The sequence below is a fragment of the Ursus maritimus genome, unplaced genomic scaffold, assembly GCF_017311325.1.
Source record: "Ursus maritimus isolate PB19 unplaced genomic scaffold, ASM1731132v1 scaffold_18, whole genome shotgun sequence".
NCBI lineage: Eukaryota > Metazoa > Chordata > Mammalia > Carnivora > Ursidae > Ursus > Ursus maritimus.
The window spans coordinates 37,681,634-37,700,523 of record NW_024424230.1 but is presented as its reverse complement, the minus strand read 5'-3'; the positions used below and the strand labels follow the sequence as shown (position 1 = coordinate 37,700,523).

The 18,890-nt window shown below is 38.6% G+C and overlaps 1 protein-coding gene across 1 annotated transcript in view; it reads left to right on the top strand.

Annotated features, from left to right (window-relative positions):
• Positions 1-18,890, top strand: part of ASXL3 (ASXL transcriptional regulator 3) — a 157,068-nt gene that overhangs the window by 52,957 nt on the left and 85,221 nt on the right. The window contains exon 5 of the mRNA XM_040632378.1: positions 13,999-14,120. Within this exon, the coding sequence (XP_040488312.1) occupies positions 13,999-14,120 (122 nt within the window). The remainder of the gene's footprint in view (positions 1-13,998; positions 14,121-18,890) is intronic.

Genomic DNA, 18,890 nt, shown 5'->3' with positions numbered 1-18,890 from the left:
TGTGTGCTGCGTATCGTTTTCAGCACTGCAGTTACAGCAGTAAAAAAAAAAAAAAAAAAACGAGAACAAAAGGAGACCTCTCACAGATCTTAGGTTGGTAGAGGGACAGATAATAAGCAAAATAAATGTGTAAAATGTATAGCTTATTCGGTGCCAAAAAGTGATATGGGGCAAAATAAATGAGACAAGAGTGAGAGAGGGGAGTACGTTTGAGAAAAGATCTGAAGGGAGCTAAGGGAGCAGGTATTTAAAGGGAAAAAGTTGTAGGTGAGGAAGCAGCAATTACAAAGGCCTTGAAGCTGGAGAGTGCTTGAAATGTTCCAGAAACATCAAGGGGCCAGTGTGGTTGAAGGCCAGAGTGAGCAAAGGAGAGGATGGTGAGATATGAAGTCAGAGAAGTTATGAAGCCAGATACTATAATACCTTGATCTTGCCTTTTGTTTTGAGTGAGTTGTTCAACTCTTATTGGGTTTTGAAATAGAGAGACAATGATCTCACTTGGATATTAGCAGGAGCTAAAGTATAGCAGGACCACTGGTAACAAATATATATAAATAAATAAATAAATAAATAAATAAATAAATATAAATATATATATATATAATATTTATATTTATATATATAAATAATATATAATATTATATATAAATAATATATAAATATTATATAAATAAATATATATATATATATTTCCTAGCTCTTCCTCCAAAAGTGTGGGGGGGGGGGTAGGGAGGGTGTTGATCAGGAGACAGTTTTGGACATATTAAGTATGACACTCATTTTTAACACCCTGGTGGATGCGTTAAATAATTGGACTTATCTGTCTTGAATTTATGGGATAGACTTTGCTGGAGATATACATTTGGAAGTGGTCAGTTTATAGACAATATTTAAACACAAGAAACTGGATGAAATCACCAAGGAACTGAAGGGAAATGGAAAAGAGAGGAAGCACAAAGACTGAGCTTAGGGGTACTTGAATTTTAAGAGCTTGGAGAAATTATGGAAAATAATTACAACAAATGAGACTGAGGATAGATGGATAGGAGAACAAGTTGTCTGGCCTGGAAACCAAGTGAAGAGAGTGTTTCTGGAGAGGAAGCACCTCAAATGTGTCAAATACTTATAATGAAGACTGAGAGAAACTGGCGTTAGCTTTGTGACGTTGTTGATAAGTTTGACAATGACAATTTCTATCTAGTGCTGAGACCACAACCCTGAACGGAGTGGGCTCAAGAGAATGGGAGATCAGGAATTAGAGACCCCAAGTGTAGCCGATGCTTTCAAGGATTTTTGAGGTAAAGGGAAGGAGTGAAATGGGAAAATGGCTAGAAGGGAAAGTGGAGTGAAAAGAAAGTTATTTTTTAATATGAGAGGTAAGTATTAGAATAATTCTATACTGGTGAGGAAAATCCAGTTTGAGGAGGAGAATTTGATAATGAGGAAGTTGTCCTGTGGCCATGTGCTTGCTTAGAGGAGGGGAGATGGATCTGTTCAATTAATGAAGAGATTGGCCTTATTTAGGAGTATGAACAGGGGCTGTAAGGAAGCGGAGGGAGAAGTCAGTGTATTTGGATAGAAATGAAGTAGGTGTGTGCACGTGGGAGGGGCTTACGGAATTTGCCTCTTATTGCTTCATTTTTCTCAGTGAAATAGGAAACAAGTTTATCAGCAGATTCAGGGAGAATATATAAAATGTTTATCTGGAGTCAGACAGCATTAAGGATCCTCTTAAGGTTGCTAATTCTGAATTTAATATGAGACCAGTCAACATGGTTGTATTTTTTTCTCCAGTCATGTTCGTGACCACTGTTACAAGTGCAGAATAGGTACAGAGTTGGACTTGACCAGAGTTGGGGTTTTGCCAGGTGTGAATGAAGAAGTGAGAGAGGGACAAAAGAGTTAAGGGTGCATGAAATGGAGCAGTTAGGATCAGTCTTCATGGTATTTAAGGTGGTTGTGGAGGTAAGGACATGATTGCATGAGGGATGGCGTGAAGGGGGAGGTCTTCTTGGGGTGGAAGGATTGTTTGATTTGGTGTTCTAGAGAGAATGAGTTAAAAGGACAGGTGATACACGAAATTGAGGTTAGGACAATATTATGGGATGTATGTCTGAGATGAGAGGAGAGTAAGGAGCCGCCTAGGTTTAAGGCTGTCACGAATGGCATTGTTCACCCTCTGCAGAGTGGCCTGACTGAAAGGACCATCAGCAGCAGCTGTTTCCCCAGCCTAGTGTTATGGGCTGGCGTTGGGTCGTCTTGGAGGAAATGTTGCTTTTTCTTATTTGCACAGAGACGTGAAGGCTGGTGGTGGCCCAGGTATAAAATATTAGAGAATCATCTGTGTGGGTATTGAAACAGACAGATACGTTAGAACTAGCATCGAAAGGGTGTGACATTTAGGAGCTAAAATCTTCAAAACCTGAAGGGGAGTAACCCAGGGGTTGTTAGGTAAGTGCAGGAAGGAGGGGTAGTTGCTACTGTGGTTTGGTGGAATGAGATAGCAGGCTGGGGGCATCTAAGGAGAAGCAAGGGAAGATAGAGGTCACCAATCCGATTTCCAGGCCCAGTAGCACAAGATGTGTGGAAAAGAAAGGGGCTTCTACCTGAGAGGGTTCTAGGGGAAGTAGTGTTCATTGGAGAGAGCCAGGTTTTTCGTAGATCAAGATGAGAAGGGAGTTTTCAAAGAAAAGTTGGAGGCTAATAGGAGATTTTGCTAATTGACTAATCCTGAATTTCAGAGGAAACATGGGAGGGTTTTACTGGCTGGAAAGGGGTGGAGGACCAGGTGGGAGCCTTCAGCCAATAGCTAAAACAAAGTGGGGAAAGCAAACTCCCCTAATTTGAAATGTGAATAGGAACTTCACAAAGTAACACATACCCACACATCTCCAGCTAATGTGGCCAAGACTAAATTTCTGGTCTCTCCTTTGAAGTTGCATTAGAGAAACTCCTTTGGGGGAATCACTGAACGGATAGTAAATAGCTTGTTTCCTTGAGTATTCCTTGACTTGTCTACTTTTGCATCTTATGGCAAAACAATTGCTTCTTTTTAGGACAAGTATATTTCCTATCCACGTAAATACCATATACTTCTGTGTATAGCCCATCAACCATGCCACACTTAGATACTGAAAAGGACGGCCTCCACTGCCCAGCATTTGTAAGCTGCTTGGACGTATATGGTTTAATCCTCATGATATTCCTATAAGAGAAATAATCTTTCTAGGCTCTGTTATTTTTTTTATTTTTTTAATTTTTAATTTTTTTTTTTTTTTTTGCCTGTCAGAAAATAAACCTAGATAAGTTCAATATCTCATCCAAGTGGCAAGGACAAGTAGATTGTGTGACACCAAAAGCCAGGCTCTAACCACTGGGATACTCCCTTGGAATCACAAGGAACACTATTAGCCAGGAGTCATTGATACAATTCTGCTTTCCCAACATTTGTGCAAATCTGTTCTGATTATAGACTTGAGAATTTGACAGAGAGGAACCCCTGGCTTATCCAAATTAAGGAGTGGATACCACATGATTTCTTACAAATCGATACTAAAGTCCTTGAAACTGAAGCGGTTCAGGTGATTTCCTTGCTGATTTTGTTTCTAATACATATTTGAACCAGAAGTTAGAATGGATACAATTTCTGCACTTCTAACAGCTGTACAAATATACTTTGAAAATATAATCAGAGAGAGAGAGAAGTTGGGGGATGGGTGGGGATGGGTGGACCTGGGAGCTGGAGCAGAGGGAGAGTGAGAGGGAAAGGAAATGGGGAGGGTCCCACCAGGTGTTTGTTTGTTTGTTTGTTTGTTTTTGTTTTTTCTTTTCTTCTCCTCTCTCACTTTCTCCTTTGGGATGAAAGAGTGGGAAGTGCCGAGGTGAATAATAACTGTCAATTGGTAACATACCCTTGTGGCAATCCAAAGAATAAGCCATAGAGTTATTTCAAATTAATAAAGATCAACTGACATTCTCTGTACCATTAAAGAGGGTAAGCAAAGAAATCTTTAAAAAAAAAAACACACTGAAAAAAAAAACTGGTAATAGAAAATCTAAGTAGCTTGATTCCAGTCAGTAGTATTTGAACCTTTAGATTTGAGATAGTAATAGTAATGCTTTAGTCCTCTTCTTGCAGTCATTTGGCCAGAGAAATATTCTTATTAAATGGGCGATCTTTTGCCAAGGTATTTTGTTTTGAAGTTTTGTTGAAAACTTTTAAATTGTGGCGAAGGTGGTATATTATTGATTATAGGATTTACAAGACACAGAACTATAGTTATGTGTATGTTTCCTTGACTCCTACCAAACAGTTTTTCAAGTTAATATGAATTAGACATATAGACTCCAGAAAGTAAACTCTTCAGATTTCACAGGCTTTAGCTCTAGAGATTGAAGAGTGATTTAGGTGAATCACTTGATATATCTTTGTTGACAACCCATGACCATTTATGCCAATATAAGTATAGATCTCTGTCACCCAAAGAAAATATTTTGAATTTTATGGGCTATTTTAGTCAGAGATTTATGGGTATATTTGTGTCTGAGTTGTTTTCTGAGCATAATACATTGGTATATCACGAGTTTGCACACACATATTAAGTTGACTTACGGTGCATTCCTGGCTGCAGAACCCATACATATTTTATATGAAATGATAGCATCACTAGATAGTCTTCACCCTCTTCACCTTCTATTTATAAATTGTTATTAACAAGAAAAAAAATGAATTTCTCTTTTCATGGCTCTGATTTATATTACATGTTTAAAATCAAAAGCAACCGTCCTATTTTTCAAAATGAAGAAACTGGAGAATGTACAATTTTCATCCACAGAGATCAAAAAAGGTTCTGCTTGTTATTAACCCTAATGGCTTTCAGGGAGGAAGCAGCACTCTAGCAGGGGAATTAGTATTTTAGAAGTCTCTATTTAGGGGAAAAAATTATAGAGAACATATATCCTATGTTTTGGTCCTTAGATCCCAGGGTAAATAATGATTCCAACATTTGAAGAATTTTATATGGTCCTTTTTCATTATTCTTTACGGCCAGCTTTATAAGTGGGTTTCTGATCGTATGATTCTTGGCAGGGTTGTGTTAACTTAATGAAACATTATTCAGCTCACTCTTTGTTTTCACTGGCTCAGAGGCCACAGTTTAAGGGGTCTTTTTTCAGAAGTGAAAAGTGCTTTAAGCTGGCCCGAAGTGTGTGGATAGGATCTCTGTTGAGACATCAATTACATACAGATGAGGAGCCTCCTGGAGGAAGTGAGAAGTGTACTGCTGAAGGTTTAGGTGCCCTCGGGGAGTAGGCACACTGACCGTTTATCAGTAGCGATTTCACAGAAGGGATCAGGGAAAAGAAAATGAGGGGACTGTGGAGTTGTGAAGACAGCGCTTTGAGTACCTTTGGAGGATGTCGCTAACCTGTTCGGTGTTTCTTTCCTCGTGGTGCTATTGGTCTTGTTTGGCTGGAGGTTTTTTAGTAGCTGGGCTGTGGTTGCTCCCGCGTGACCGTACGCAGGAGGGCATCTCTGCCTTCCTCTGTGTGCTCGGGATCCATTTCTAACTGACAGCCGTGCCTCACAGTCCTGCCGATGAGGGGAGGGGAATTCTTTCAGTGACTGGACCGGGTCCCCTGATTTTCTTAGGTTAAGCTAATGTGTCTTTCCTTAACATTTCTTTTTCCTTAACAGCTTTGTTAGCTCATGGAGACACCTGTTCTACATTGGTGGCCTAGAGAAACCTAAGTATGTGAAAATTGTATTGTTTTAGTTACACATGGAAGAAAATACGGAGGAAAGAGAATACTCTTCACAGTCAGGAATGACCATTGGCAGGATATCAGAGCTCCTCTGCCCACTCTTTCCTCATTCTCCCTTCTTTCATCCCAGCCCACAGCATTCATGACAAGTACGAGGGACTTCAAGGGCTGGACCTGTAGCTGGCATTTGACTTAAGCCCGTCGATGGTTAGATGTTAGTCTAATAGTAAATGTCCAGAGGGAGAGGAATCTCAGGCTCCTTTATATTTGTCTCTGTGTTTTGATAACCTTTATAGTCAAGAATTTTTTCCTTATGCTGAAGTCTTTTTGTGCTTTTAATTAAACTAATTTTCTCTTTTTTTTCCTGCCTGATGATGAAGAACAGCTGGGCGTCATCTAGCTACCGCCCCCTTCATCTTAACTTCTCCCAACGACTTATCCCAGCTCTTTCATACATTTTTGGTTTACAGTATTTTCCATTTCTCTTACCCATTAGGGACCTCTTTTTTCTTACATACTTCCCCTTGAACTGTGAACTTTGTTCTTGTATAAATGGATTTTGGTCAGTTTTAATAGCCTGGAGTCATGGAGGAAAAGAAAGTTTTCTAACCACAGATAAAGTGACCTATTTAAGTATACTTTTCCTTTCTTTTCTTGTGCTATGAGAGAAGTATTTCATAATATAGAGATAAAGATTGCAAAGAGAGTATGATCTCATAATAAAAGCAAACTCCCTCTCAAATAAAACCAGAATTCAAGGTATTCCCTCAGTTACTCATCTTAACTAGCCAGATTTCTGTTTGATTTATTAGCTTATAATTAGTATATATGAACAAAGCACCCATTCTTTAAAAAGTAAAGTACTTTTTTCATTGATGCCAGATAATCCATTCTCTCCTTTTTAAAGTGACAGTATATAGCCATTTCTCAAACAGCTAACCACCTTAGTACCTTACCTCACTCCCTTTTATTATATACTAGAGTTATCTTTTATGTGTCAAAGTATAAAGTACTTAGTAGTGATGCCCACAAGTGGAGGAAGCACTTACCCTTGACCTGTGCCAACCTTTTAATGGTATTCTTCTTGCTATTTCTCATTTTCTGAGTGGATTGCCGTATTTCCATGTAGATGTTTCGGAAATGTAATGCAGGGTAGAAGGTCACCGGTATTGTGCGGTATGACAGAAACCGCATCCGCTGTTTTGCCCCATGCAAGCAGTTTATTGTGTTACTGCTCTCCATAAGCCTGAGAGAGGAATCTCTGGGAAGGGGCTAGGTGGTGAAAGGCTGGTACCTATAGAATATGCTTTTCCCATTAAATATTCTTATTTCTGGTTTGAGTTTCTCTTGTCTGAGTTTAAAGGGATATTTTCATGGATATCCAGAGATATTAGTATAACTGAATGGCTCTGGTGATAAACTGAGTGGCTGTAGGAGGGATTCCTATAGTTGTCCCTTCAGTGTGCAGATGTTGCTCTGGTTACCTGCGGGGCTTCAGTGCCCTGTCCAGGGCAAACGCAAGCATCTGTGAACCACGTGTGGACCTTGCGATGAAATTGCAATCGATCCAGTTCCGTGATATCAGATGAGCATTGCGTGTAGCCTATGGTATCAGCCTGATTCCAGCTTGTTAGGGACATGTTCTTAGTGATAGAAACTGCTAGTATAATTATCATCTGATTTTCCATCCCTCTTGTTTTATTTAGCTCCCTTTTCTGCAAACCTCTTCTGACTAAGAAGAGGGCTTTATTGGGCTAATGAAGCAGGATATAAAATACAGTAAAAATTTCAGTTATTTTAGCTTTATTTTATTCATAAATGATATTCTAAATATTACTGAGTATCAGTACTTAAAATGTTTAGACAATTTCTCCCCTGAAAGTTTCTTAGAGGAAAATTGCTATTTTCATTATTTGATTGCCAGTATTTCTCTATGTAATTTCTGGCCTTTCTTGGAATCTCATATGCTTTGAATGTTGTCTTTTACTGCAATGAGGAAAGTTGGTTAAGCCCCAGTATCTATTACCTATCTTGGAATAAGGAATGCTTTTAGAGAAGGTAGTTCTCCTTAGTCTGGATCCAAAAAAGGATTAAGGACTTACCTTTTCTCTGAAAGAAATGGAGTCCAGGAAAGATTTGGGGGTCAAATAGGGTTTGCCTGGTCCTCATTAAGTGATTTTTAACAGTTTTTGGCATGTATTTTGTTACTAGGAATATCCAGAACATCTGATATGAACAGTTTCAGTGTAAGTATGATACATAAAGTGTACACAATCCAAACATAAGCTTTTTTGATTATTTGCCATCTGGGGATACTTTTGAATTATGTGCTTATCGATCTTTCAGAACAAATTTTAGTTATCACTGGTAGGTTTTTGTACACTTGGTTTTCCTTAGAATTAATAGTTCTGTGCCCTTGTTCTTAGAAAAAATACATTTGAAAAAAGCTCTATCGTCTCCAAGTCAGGTCTTGGGCTTTATTCGATTTTGTCCTCCAGCATTTGATACAGTGCTTGGCACAGAGGTGCTCGGCAGAAGTTTTGTGACTGAATGAATGATTCCTAAATAAATAAGCTTCCTCAAAGACTCTGTTTTCTTTTAAAATGTGATTGAATTCTAACTGTGTACAGCGTTATCCCCAATATACTCTGCGCTCTTCGATTTATAACTTTTATTTATAAAAACTGTATTAAGCCTACAGTGTATATCAGGGTTATTTCTACAGCGAACTATTTTGATAGCATCTAGTTTGATCGGAAAATTGAAAGGGAGTAATTGGAGGGAGAACTGATAGAAATGAAATGGATCAAAGGCTGCTCTTCTTCCTGCCTGGATTAGACCTGCGAACATTGGTCACCTCCGATAGCCTATGACTTATCACGTGGCTTAGTGGGACATACAGCAATGAATAGCTTTGTTGCAGTGACTCTTGTGTGCAGATCCTGGTCTATGTTGTGGTTCTGCCCTCACCTAACTCCTGCCGTTTCAAATAAGCATTGTGATTTCTTTTCTTTTTTTTTTTTTTTAAAGATTTTATTTTATTTATTCGACAGAGATAGAGACAGCCAGTGAGAGAGGGAACACAAGCAGGGGGAGTGGGAGAGGAAGAAGCAGGCTCATAGCGGAAGAGCCTGATGTGGGGCTTGATCCCATAACGCTGGGATCACGCCCTGAGCCGAAGGCAGACGCTTAACTGCTGTGCCACCCAGGCCCCAGCATTGTGATTTCTGATTTTGGCTTTTAAATGATTTTTATTTCACTATGCAAAACCCCCAAACTGTGACTTTCCTCTTAAAATAAGGCAACAAGTTAGGATGGCAGAAGGAAGTTTATTTACATTGAGTGGCAGGTCATGTGACTTTCCACGGACATGCATAGGATGTTTTGTGGTTTGTTTTTCATATTTTCCCTAATTGATTTTAGGATGATTTAAAAAAATGTTCATAAGATTAAAAAAAATTCACTTTTTATGTATGCTTTTCCACAGTAATTAAACTCTGTTTTGCTGACTTCCCCTTCCATGAATACTTATTAAAAGTAGTAATTGAATGTTAACATTAAAAATAGACACTTTAGATAAATTTCATGAAAATCAAATTTGACAGTTTCATTTAATAAACGTTTATAGATCAACTGCTCTGAACCTGTCTTTGCACCTGAGTGTAAGTCCCTGAGTGACTGGACTTGTGGGTGGTGAGGCAGACAGAAGCACTGGTTGTGGAGAATGCCATGAATTCATATACTAAGTTCCCAGGAAACATGGGAAAAGGAAGAGTAAGTCCACCTCAGAGACGGGCATGGTCAGGAAGGCTTTGGGGGAAGCTGTTCGTCTGCCGAGATGAATTTGCCAGGCAAAGAAATGGAGCAGGGGAGTTGGATGAGGGACAGTCAAAGCTAGTACAGTAAATACAGCAAGTCACTGTGTCCAGGAAACACAGCAGGGTCTTAGTTGGTTGGATCAGAGAGGATGGGAGTTGGGGAGACGAGATGTAAGGCAAGAGAGAGACAAAGCCAAGGTTGCATTCTGATTTCTCCCTTCTTCGTGTCTTGGTTTAAAGGTCAAAGCCCTCTTTGTCAGTGGGTTGGTAATTACACTGGGGGGAGTAGTGCCCATACCTTCTGTCACTCAACTTTAAAAAATATGAGCTCTAACCCGTATTTTCTAGTTTGATCTCATTTTCAGGTTGGAGGGAATGAAAAAGGGGAGAGAGGAGGACAGCATCGAGACTCTGAGAGTCAGAAATCCAGCATTGCTGGACAGTCACCATTATTCTCTAGCCTTCAAGATGGTCTCAGGATGATGCAGAAACCCCCACCTCTCTTTGCTCCTGAGCCTTCTAAATAGAACAGTTTGTGTGGGAGGTTTGGGAATCTGCATGTGAGTGAGAGTGGAGGTAGTTGAGCAACAAATACTGAGAACCTCATTACCTGTTTGAATTTCAAACAAGCAGATAAGCTTTTAACTATGTCTTTGGCTTTGCCTAGTTTTGGCAGCCAAGCAAAATGTAGACAGAAATAGCATTTCTGTACCTTTTAAAAAAATGTTTCCTTGTCTTCATTTTGTCCACCTACAGAAGGGGCAGGCAGTCTTGTGGGGTTTTGAGGTATAAATCCTGGCATTCGTTTTGTGATCATGCCAGTGAAGTTAGAAAAAAAGAAAAGTCCCATTCTTGTTTGAATGCCAAAAAGATATAACTTTCTAAGCTGCCTGTCAGGGTTTGATATTTATTGGATAAAACATCTGTCCTAATTCTTCAGTTTCCTGGTTTCTGTTGTAATTTCACATACAAGGGATTTCCCTTGGTCCTTTCTTTAACATTAATTTTTCTTTGGCTTGTATATCAGAGGCCAAGCTCAGTCCCTTCTATAAATATTCAGGCAACTGTTTAAAATGAGCCCTGCATTATTTATTTATCACATCTGTTATTAAGAAAACTGTAAGAATGAAGTAAAAGTGAAAAACCGTATGTTTTGTCAGAATATGAGTCTACATGAACCTCCAAAGTCCAGCTATTTGGTGTTTTTCGATTCAGCCACCCTCATATACGTGGTAAAAGACTAAATAAAATCACTCATACACCTGTGTTGAGTCCATTTTTGTCAGCACACACACACACACACACACACCCTACACAAGCATGTACACAGCACACACGCAGATGCAGTTTGGAGCTTATGGGTTACATTGTGCATTTTATTATTTCTTGACTTTTTTCCTTAAAAATAAGGTATTTGTGTTTTTGTAACCCAAAGGAACACTCATTTATAGATTTCATTTTTGATTACATTTACTTTTTTTTTTTTTTTAAAGATTCTATGTAATTATTTGAGCGGAAATAAATAATTAGGGAAAAGATGGTTTAATCCGGGGAAATAGGATCAAGTTCCAGAAGAGGGAATCAGGGAGAAAATTGACTATGTAAGAAGGAATTCTCATGATGCTTCACTTGAGCACAGGATGGAATGTAAGGTAAAGCAAAATAGAGCTAATTTAAAGAAAAATGAATCATCTTCCTAGGATTGCTTGATGCTGTTTCATTTTAGTGGTGTGCCCCCCGTCTGAAGTTCTGGGCTCTAAATTGACCCAAGTCTTCCTTTTGGAAACACTAAATATATGTGAATCACTATTAACTTGGTGTAATGGTGAATTTAAATCAAACTATGCATTATATCCTCTGATACCCAAATAGGTACCATAATACCCTGTGGTTTCCTGGGTCAGAGGGAAATAGAGCAAGTTAGAAGATACCTGTTCTGCTCAGGAAGGAGGCTGATTGTGTACCGCTTACTGGCACGTCAGATGAATGCAGGGGGAACAAGGCTTTCATCACATACAGGTTAATTCAGCATCTGTTGTTTTGGGATCCTGCTTCATTGGAGTTTACCTTTGAAAGACTTAAAAGCACTTCCTAAGCAAATGGGTAAATTTGTTTAGATGTCCAGTATGCAGAAGCATTCTCATATTTTCCCTAGATTCCCTAAAATCCACAGATGGCAATTAGTTCTCCTTTTTAACTAATCAGCAAGTTTCCATTTGTCAAGGTGGAAATACTACTTTAAGAATGTGAAGTAATAAAACATATTTTCTAACGCACGCTTTGCTTCTGGCTGGGCTTCTGTTGCAACATTTAGGTCCATTCAGTTGGAATCATTTGTCTCCTCTGCCACCTTCCTCTCAATTCCTCAGTTTGTCACACTTCACAGAGACTTCAGAACATTAAAAAGGCCATCTGTATCATCACTGTAATAGTAAATTTATCTTTGGAATGTAAACCGATGATTAATTTCTGATATTTCTTGATGAGTAAGATTTGGCGAAGTGTTACAATTCACTCTAGGGATGATTGTGAGGAGAAAAGCCTAGGAGCCATAGTTCATGGGAGCAGTGTTACAAAGTCTTCCTTAACTACAACGTTTGGACTGTTTTAAGGGAAAGTATCATATGGTATCAAATAGAAACAAGTCACCCGATCTTTAATTCAGGGACTTCTCTGACTCTGTCCATGGGCAAATCCTTTGGCTTCTTCAATGCTAGTATTTCCTGGGCCAATCAATCACTCTCACCCACAGTTCTTAATTTTTTCGTGTCAGTGGTTAAATGACTTGATCTTCCTGCCCTTATTAACTTCCTGTTTCCGTACCTTCAGGATGCAACTAAATTAAACTTCTTTAGATACTGAATTTTCTGCGTCAGTTCTAGGCTTTGAGGCCAAATATTTTAAGTGGGAAATTACGGGTCTGGCCCTGGCTCTCAGCTCTGCTGTTTGGTTGACTGTGTCACAGTGGGCAAGTTGTTGAGCTTCCTGAGCTCTAGCTTTCTCTCTCCAAAACAGAGACAGTACCGTTCTATCTTGAAAGGAAGCAGCAGTGAAGTGGCAGGGATGAAATGAGATCACATATGTAAAGCGCTTGGCATTAATAACTAACAATTATTGTCTAAACCTTGTTCATTTTGTTTAGTCGTCAGTAACTTGATTACTTTCTGTCTTAAAACAAAGCTTGTCTCTTTTTCCCCAACATTCTCTTTCATGAGCCGCATTTTTATTTCTAGGCAACATGTGCTTGAGTCTATCTAAAGCAGCTTGAGTGTTCTCAACACTGTGCACGTGCATATGCTTCCATTTTTGACTAGAATAATTTTTACTCCTCCACCTGCCTCTAAAGCTCAGGTCAGAATCCTCTCGAGTTACTGTTCCTTGGAAAATTTTCTTGGATTAGTGTTAACCCTGGTGCCCTTAAGAAGTCATATTTTGAGCTTTTCCAATATGTTCTCAAGTTATTTTTTTCCATCTAACTTCCTCTTGCCTCCTGCCTTTGACATCTGCCTCCATTCTGCCACCAATCACAGTGCTTCCTTACTTCGATTTTCCAAATAACGCCTTCCCCTCTGGTGTGCACGGAAGAGGGCCTGCATCTGTGCTGCGGCCAGAGTCAGGCAGGGTTCAGCCTCGTCTCTCGGGTGAGAGGTGTGAGGGCTGAAGACGAGTGCTGGCTATAACCCAGGTTCCACAGAGCCAAAAGTGATTGTGGGCCCTTGTCACCCATGTCAGTGAGACATTGGTTCTTCTAAAAAACAGGCTTTTTGAAGAAAATGTCCTCTGTAGAACAGGCAACAGGAAAGCTTGACTCTGGCAAAAGTGGGCAGATTATACGATTAGCTGCAGAGAGCATGATGTTCTTGAAAATGATTGCCTTAAATTGACACCCAACATCTTGGCTTTTATTTTTTCTTCTCCGCGATAGATGACTTGGCCCATTGGACGAGACAAACCTGTCCCAGTAGGCCGGGGAGTCTATAGAAGGAGGGCTATTAAATGGAAGAAACCATGGCGGTTGGTAGATTTGAAAGAGTTTCATCAATTTACATGGTTTCTTCAAAAGACTATGCATTGCTCAATCTGCATATTCAGATTTAGAAAGTATCTACTGACTCTCAAGTCTTGAGGCAGATATTATGCTCTTTTTTTATGTCTGCACAATAGTCCTATGACATAGGAATTATCATCAATTAGTGGGTAAGGAAACGGGGGTGTAGAGAGGTTACTTGTAACTGTGACCACACAGTTATTAAGTGATCTCTTCTCTCAAATCTGGATACTCTTCTTTTCACTGTGCTATTTGGCTTTATTTTAGGTATCCATTTTCAATTGGAGAGAAGCTCCAAGTAAGTTAATTACAGTGGATATAAAAAAAGGAATTCAAATTAGTAATATCATTATCTCGCTCTGTTTCTAGTTTGTGCGAAGCAGGTAACTGATGAAGCACCTTCCACTCGAGATTCAAGCCTCACTAACACAACGGTGCAAAGCAAGTTAGCGTCTTCCTTTCAGCAGCACACCAAAAAGGCTCTTAAACAGGTAAGAGAGCTGGCGTTCGTTCTCTGTTCGACCTACTTAAAGTAATGGGTGTGATGTGGCGAAAGCAAAATCGGTAAGAACATAGCAGCCAGAGAGCAACAGAGATGTCCTGAATTCAACCACTTCCATAACATTCATACACTAATTTTACTCTATGCTAAAAACTAGGAGAGGCTTGGCCGAGAACCGGGATATAAAATAGAAGAGGGAAAATGTGCTTGGAACCATCAAACCTTGTATTAAGATTTTCTTGTGTGAGGTTTATAGTAAACATTTTGGGTTCATAAATGCATTGCCTATCTTGAAAATAATGTCTCTGTGGTCTCGTGCTTAACTAATAGTTGATGTAAAAAATAAACAGATAATTTCTTCCTTGTGACGGAGATGCATTAAGTTACAACTAAGAAAAATAGTAATTGTGGCTCACTTTTATCAAGAATGTCCACCAGTGAGTGAGTGGTGCTGAATGGAGGTCAGTCGTGCAGTATCACCTTGATATTACCTGAGCGGTCTGGACCCCTGTGTCCTTGCGCTGAGGTGGTGATGGGAGGGAATGTTTGCAAGGTGGGCTTCTAGGCTCTGAAATACCCCAGTGTGGATTCCTGCAACTCTGGGTAAGACACTTTTCTTCTCTGAGTCTCAAATTTCATCTCTAGAGAATGTGGAAAATAATAACACCTTTCACGTGGGAATGATCTGAGAAGTCTGTGAGGTGAGATGTTGAAAGCACGTGGCAGAAAGAGTGACCCCCAATAGCCACTCAGTATGTGTTAGCTGTTGCCACCATGCCAGCAAATTCCAAATTGGGAGTGGAAGAGGAGGAGGAGACGCTGCGGTTAGATGGGGACATGGCATGATGGCAGCGTGGTTGATCAGTGGAAAGCTTATACATGTGACTGTGCATGTGAAAATTCATGGTTTTCCCTTGTTTAACTGCCTTCCTCTTCCGTATTTATTTTGCTCTTTCTATGAAAACCCTTTCCATCACACCTCCTGCAGACCCTTACCAAGTGTAGGAATAGAAGTATCATGCTAGTGATATATTTGTAACAAGGAGAGAGAAGCCATGTTTAAAAAAAAAAGTTAATTTTCTTTTTTAATCTCATTACCCTGTAAATCTAGTCTCCTAGACTTAGGATGTCTGCCCCTATCTTCTCCTCTACCTCAAGCAAGGAAACTTAGGAAAGAAACTCAATATTTTTGTACTGAATTACATTACTTTTCTATTCTGTATTAAGTATTGAAATTGCAGTATTTCCTTTCATTGGTATTATATTTAAGGTAATTAGTGTTACATCAAATAATCTTTGGTGAGCTTGCCATTTATATCTTGTAAAATGTTTTAGACCAAAGAACAAAATTGAATTCAGTGTTGAGATCCCTTTTTAATTGATGGAATAAAGGATGGATGACAGTAGGGCAGTCCAGGAAAAGGCTTATTCAGGCGGCAAATGGAACGCAGATAATGAAATGCTAACCAGGAGAGAACAAAGGATACAAAGCTGGATACCGGTTCTTGTAGCATTTGAGAAACATAGATGCGGTCATAAATGAAAGTCATGCCTCTGAAGGGCAGTGATTTAAAAAATGTGTACACCATGGAATATTCCTGTATGGGAATGTAAAGATAAAGATTCAGATCTATGTCTTGTCATGTCTCACTATTTTTTACTTTCTCCATTTTGGTTTCGTATCATTTGAGCATTTTTTACAATGACTAAATCATGTCACAACTTTGAGTTAGTGTGTTTGTGTTGTTGCAGAGCGTGTGTTCACGGAAAGTGCCACTTGCTTGCTTAGGATTTAAGCCTTGTTTTAAGAAACCTGTCCTACCAGCTTCTTAATGTCCTGGAAGATCTGTGTATTAATTTCTTAAAACTTTGTACTGTATAACCAGATAGCAAATTAGCTACTGTGGGAATATGGCACAATGTGTAGCAGATATGCTAATGTTTGATTAATAATCAAATTCATATTGGAAATACATTTAGAAAAAAGCTGCTCTTGCAGAATTTTGCCCAGATTCCCTGTAATTGCTGAATTTTTTAAGACAGCATTTCAAAAATTGACTGAACATGAGGCATTTTAAATTGTAACAGCCTCAGCAAATCTGCAGCTTTCTTTTCTTTTGGATAGTTGAATGGCTAGGACCATGTAGAATTCTTTGTAAGTGTATATATACATATGTGTGTTCTGTATTTGTGAATATATGTTTTGTGTGTGTATATATATGCATGTATAAATCATCTGATCAATAGGGCCAGCTGAATGACCTTAATAACAATTACATTAGTTGGTATTTACCTTTCTGAATTCTAGACATTATGTGCTGTATTTTATATATACTATGTCACTTAATCCTCACAGAAATCCTTTAATGTATGTAGTAGTATTCCCATTTTTCAAATGAGGGAAATAAGGCCCAGAAAATTTAGATTGCTTGCCCACAGTTGTTCAGTGAGTACATTTTGAAGATGACACTGAACCCAGAATCATGGTTTTAGATTCTTCCCTCTTAACTGATACTGCCTTTTGGCATATGGTATATAATATGATGGGTGAATTTTTGCCATTTTCCAAGGAAATTTACATTCTTCAATATTTGTATAATGTAAGGAAAGGAATACAGCATAATCATTAAGAATATTATTTTTGAACACAAACGGTGTTCAGTATCAACACATATTACTGGCAGACACTCAGATATATCAATTACATAGCTCTTATCATTTTACTAGAAGTATATTCTGGGTCATTCAGCCTTCAGTAGTTTGACTGTACATTGGCCCCTGTAGATTCTTAGAAAGAAGTAAGCAGGGGAAAAAAGAGAAACAAAACCCAGAAGCTTTATAAGCTTAAGTGTAGTAAAAAAAACTAATAATAATAATTTAAAATAAACCTTCATTGCAAAATAAGCCAGACATAATTTCGCAGATCTGAGGCCCCCACACCCACCTGAAGCATGTTGCCATAGAGAGTGGGTCCTTTTACTTGGCAGTACTGCTCATCGCAGTATAATTACAGTCTGGGCAATATGGAGGCTATAATGGCCCTTGCCTATTGGCATAGAATATCTTCATAGCTTCTAAATATTTGGGTCCCTTTTACTTTCTGATCATCAGAATGTTAGTTAACATCCTATGTTAGCTATAATTGCATGAATAATATATTGTTATCTTAGTAGTTTTTTTCCTGAATAAGCATATTCCAAGTAAGCATATTCAGAAGCTTCTGGAGAGTAGCAGCTTGCTGATTATTACCTTGTTCCGTGTCTTCTCTCTGCCTTGTTATTTTAGTTATAATGATCCTAAAAAATATGAAATGATTAGATTTTGAATTTTAAAGAAGGATAATGAAGAAAGATTAAATTTTAGGGGTTTTTTAAACAGCAGAATCAAATGAAAGATTAAGGAAGGATGAGTTCTGTGGTGATGGGATGTAACATGGTGTAGAACAGAACTTTCTATGTTGCACTGTTGTTTTATTTGACTTCCTTCATTATTTATTCAGGGTGGTAGAATTTATTCATCAAGTCGCAGGTATTTTGCCCTCTCTTCTTATCACAAAGCAGATGTAGTGTTGGTATTTTGCTTTAGCTTTATATGTTTGACCAATACTGTGAAATTCCAAAGGTTATGTTGCATGATAGCAGTTTCTTGAACATGGGTGTTGACATTTAGCATAAGAGCAACAGTGCAAGTTGGTAGTGCCTGACTCGAGCCAGCTGTTTCATATGTGTGTATTTCTAACTATTTTAGCATCCACAGCATGTGATATTTTCAGATTTTTCAGTGAAGGGCTTATTGCATGCAGTGCATTCTTCAGTTTACATTGTTAGTATTGTTTTTCTATTACAGTAAAACAGGCGTTACTTGTTGATGCAAATTCCAAGTTAACACAAAAGCCTGTGATTTTAGGTTTTATTTTACTTTTCGTTAGAGTAGAAATGAGAAACCATTCCATTTTTTAAAGAGTTATCTAACAAGATTTCTGTTTAAAAAATAAAATGTTTATTTAAAAGGTTGGCTTTAATTTCTTTTTCTTTTGGTTTCTTTTTACAAGAGACTATCACAGTACATCTCTAGAGAAAAGCATGCTCAGCCCTCATCTTTTGATTTCTTTTCTTTTCCTTGAAGCCAGAGTTGTAATTGCTGCATGATGGGATTGTTACTTTTCCCTGGCTGGTCTGGCTCTGTTATGTGTTTCCTTTAAAAAATAAGTTTATTTCCAAGTTTAAGCCTGTAAATTTCTTTCATACTGAGTAATACCTGAAAGTATTAAACTTGGTTCGTACCATGTACCCTGTGGAGCTTGGTCCTGTTGGATGTTATGTATGTGGGCAGCCTAAAGGTACATTCCTTTATGGTAGACTGCGTTTATACTTGCCATCTTCTTATTTCACTTTCTCTCTTTTTTTTTTTTTTTTTTAAGATTTTGTTTCTCTGAGAGAGAGCACCAGCGGGGAGAGGGGCAGAAGGAGAGGGAGAAGCAAACGCCCTACTGAGCAGGGAGCCTGATGGGGGGCTGGATCCCAGGACCCTGAGATGACCACCTGAGCCAAAGTCCTAGGCTCCACCCACTGAACCACCCAGACACCCTTATTTAAGTTTTGATAGTGTTTCTTTCTGGATTTGAAATTATACGATTTAAAGTTGTTTGGTAAGATACTCCATTAGCATTTCAAACTATAGTTAAGGCTCGAGTAGTTGGAATGCACCTCGTTGATATCATCCCCCTCAAATTAATTTAGACTAATACAGTAAGACTTAT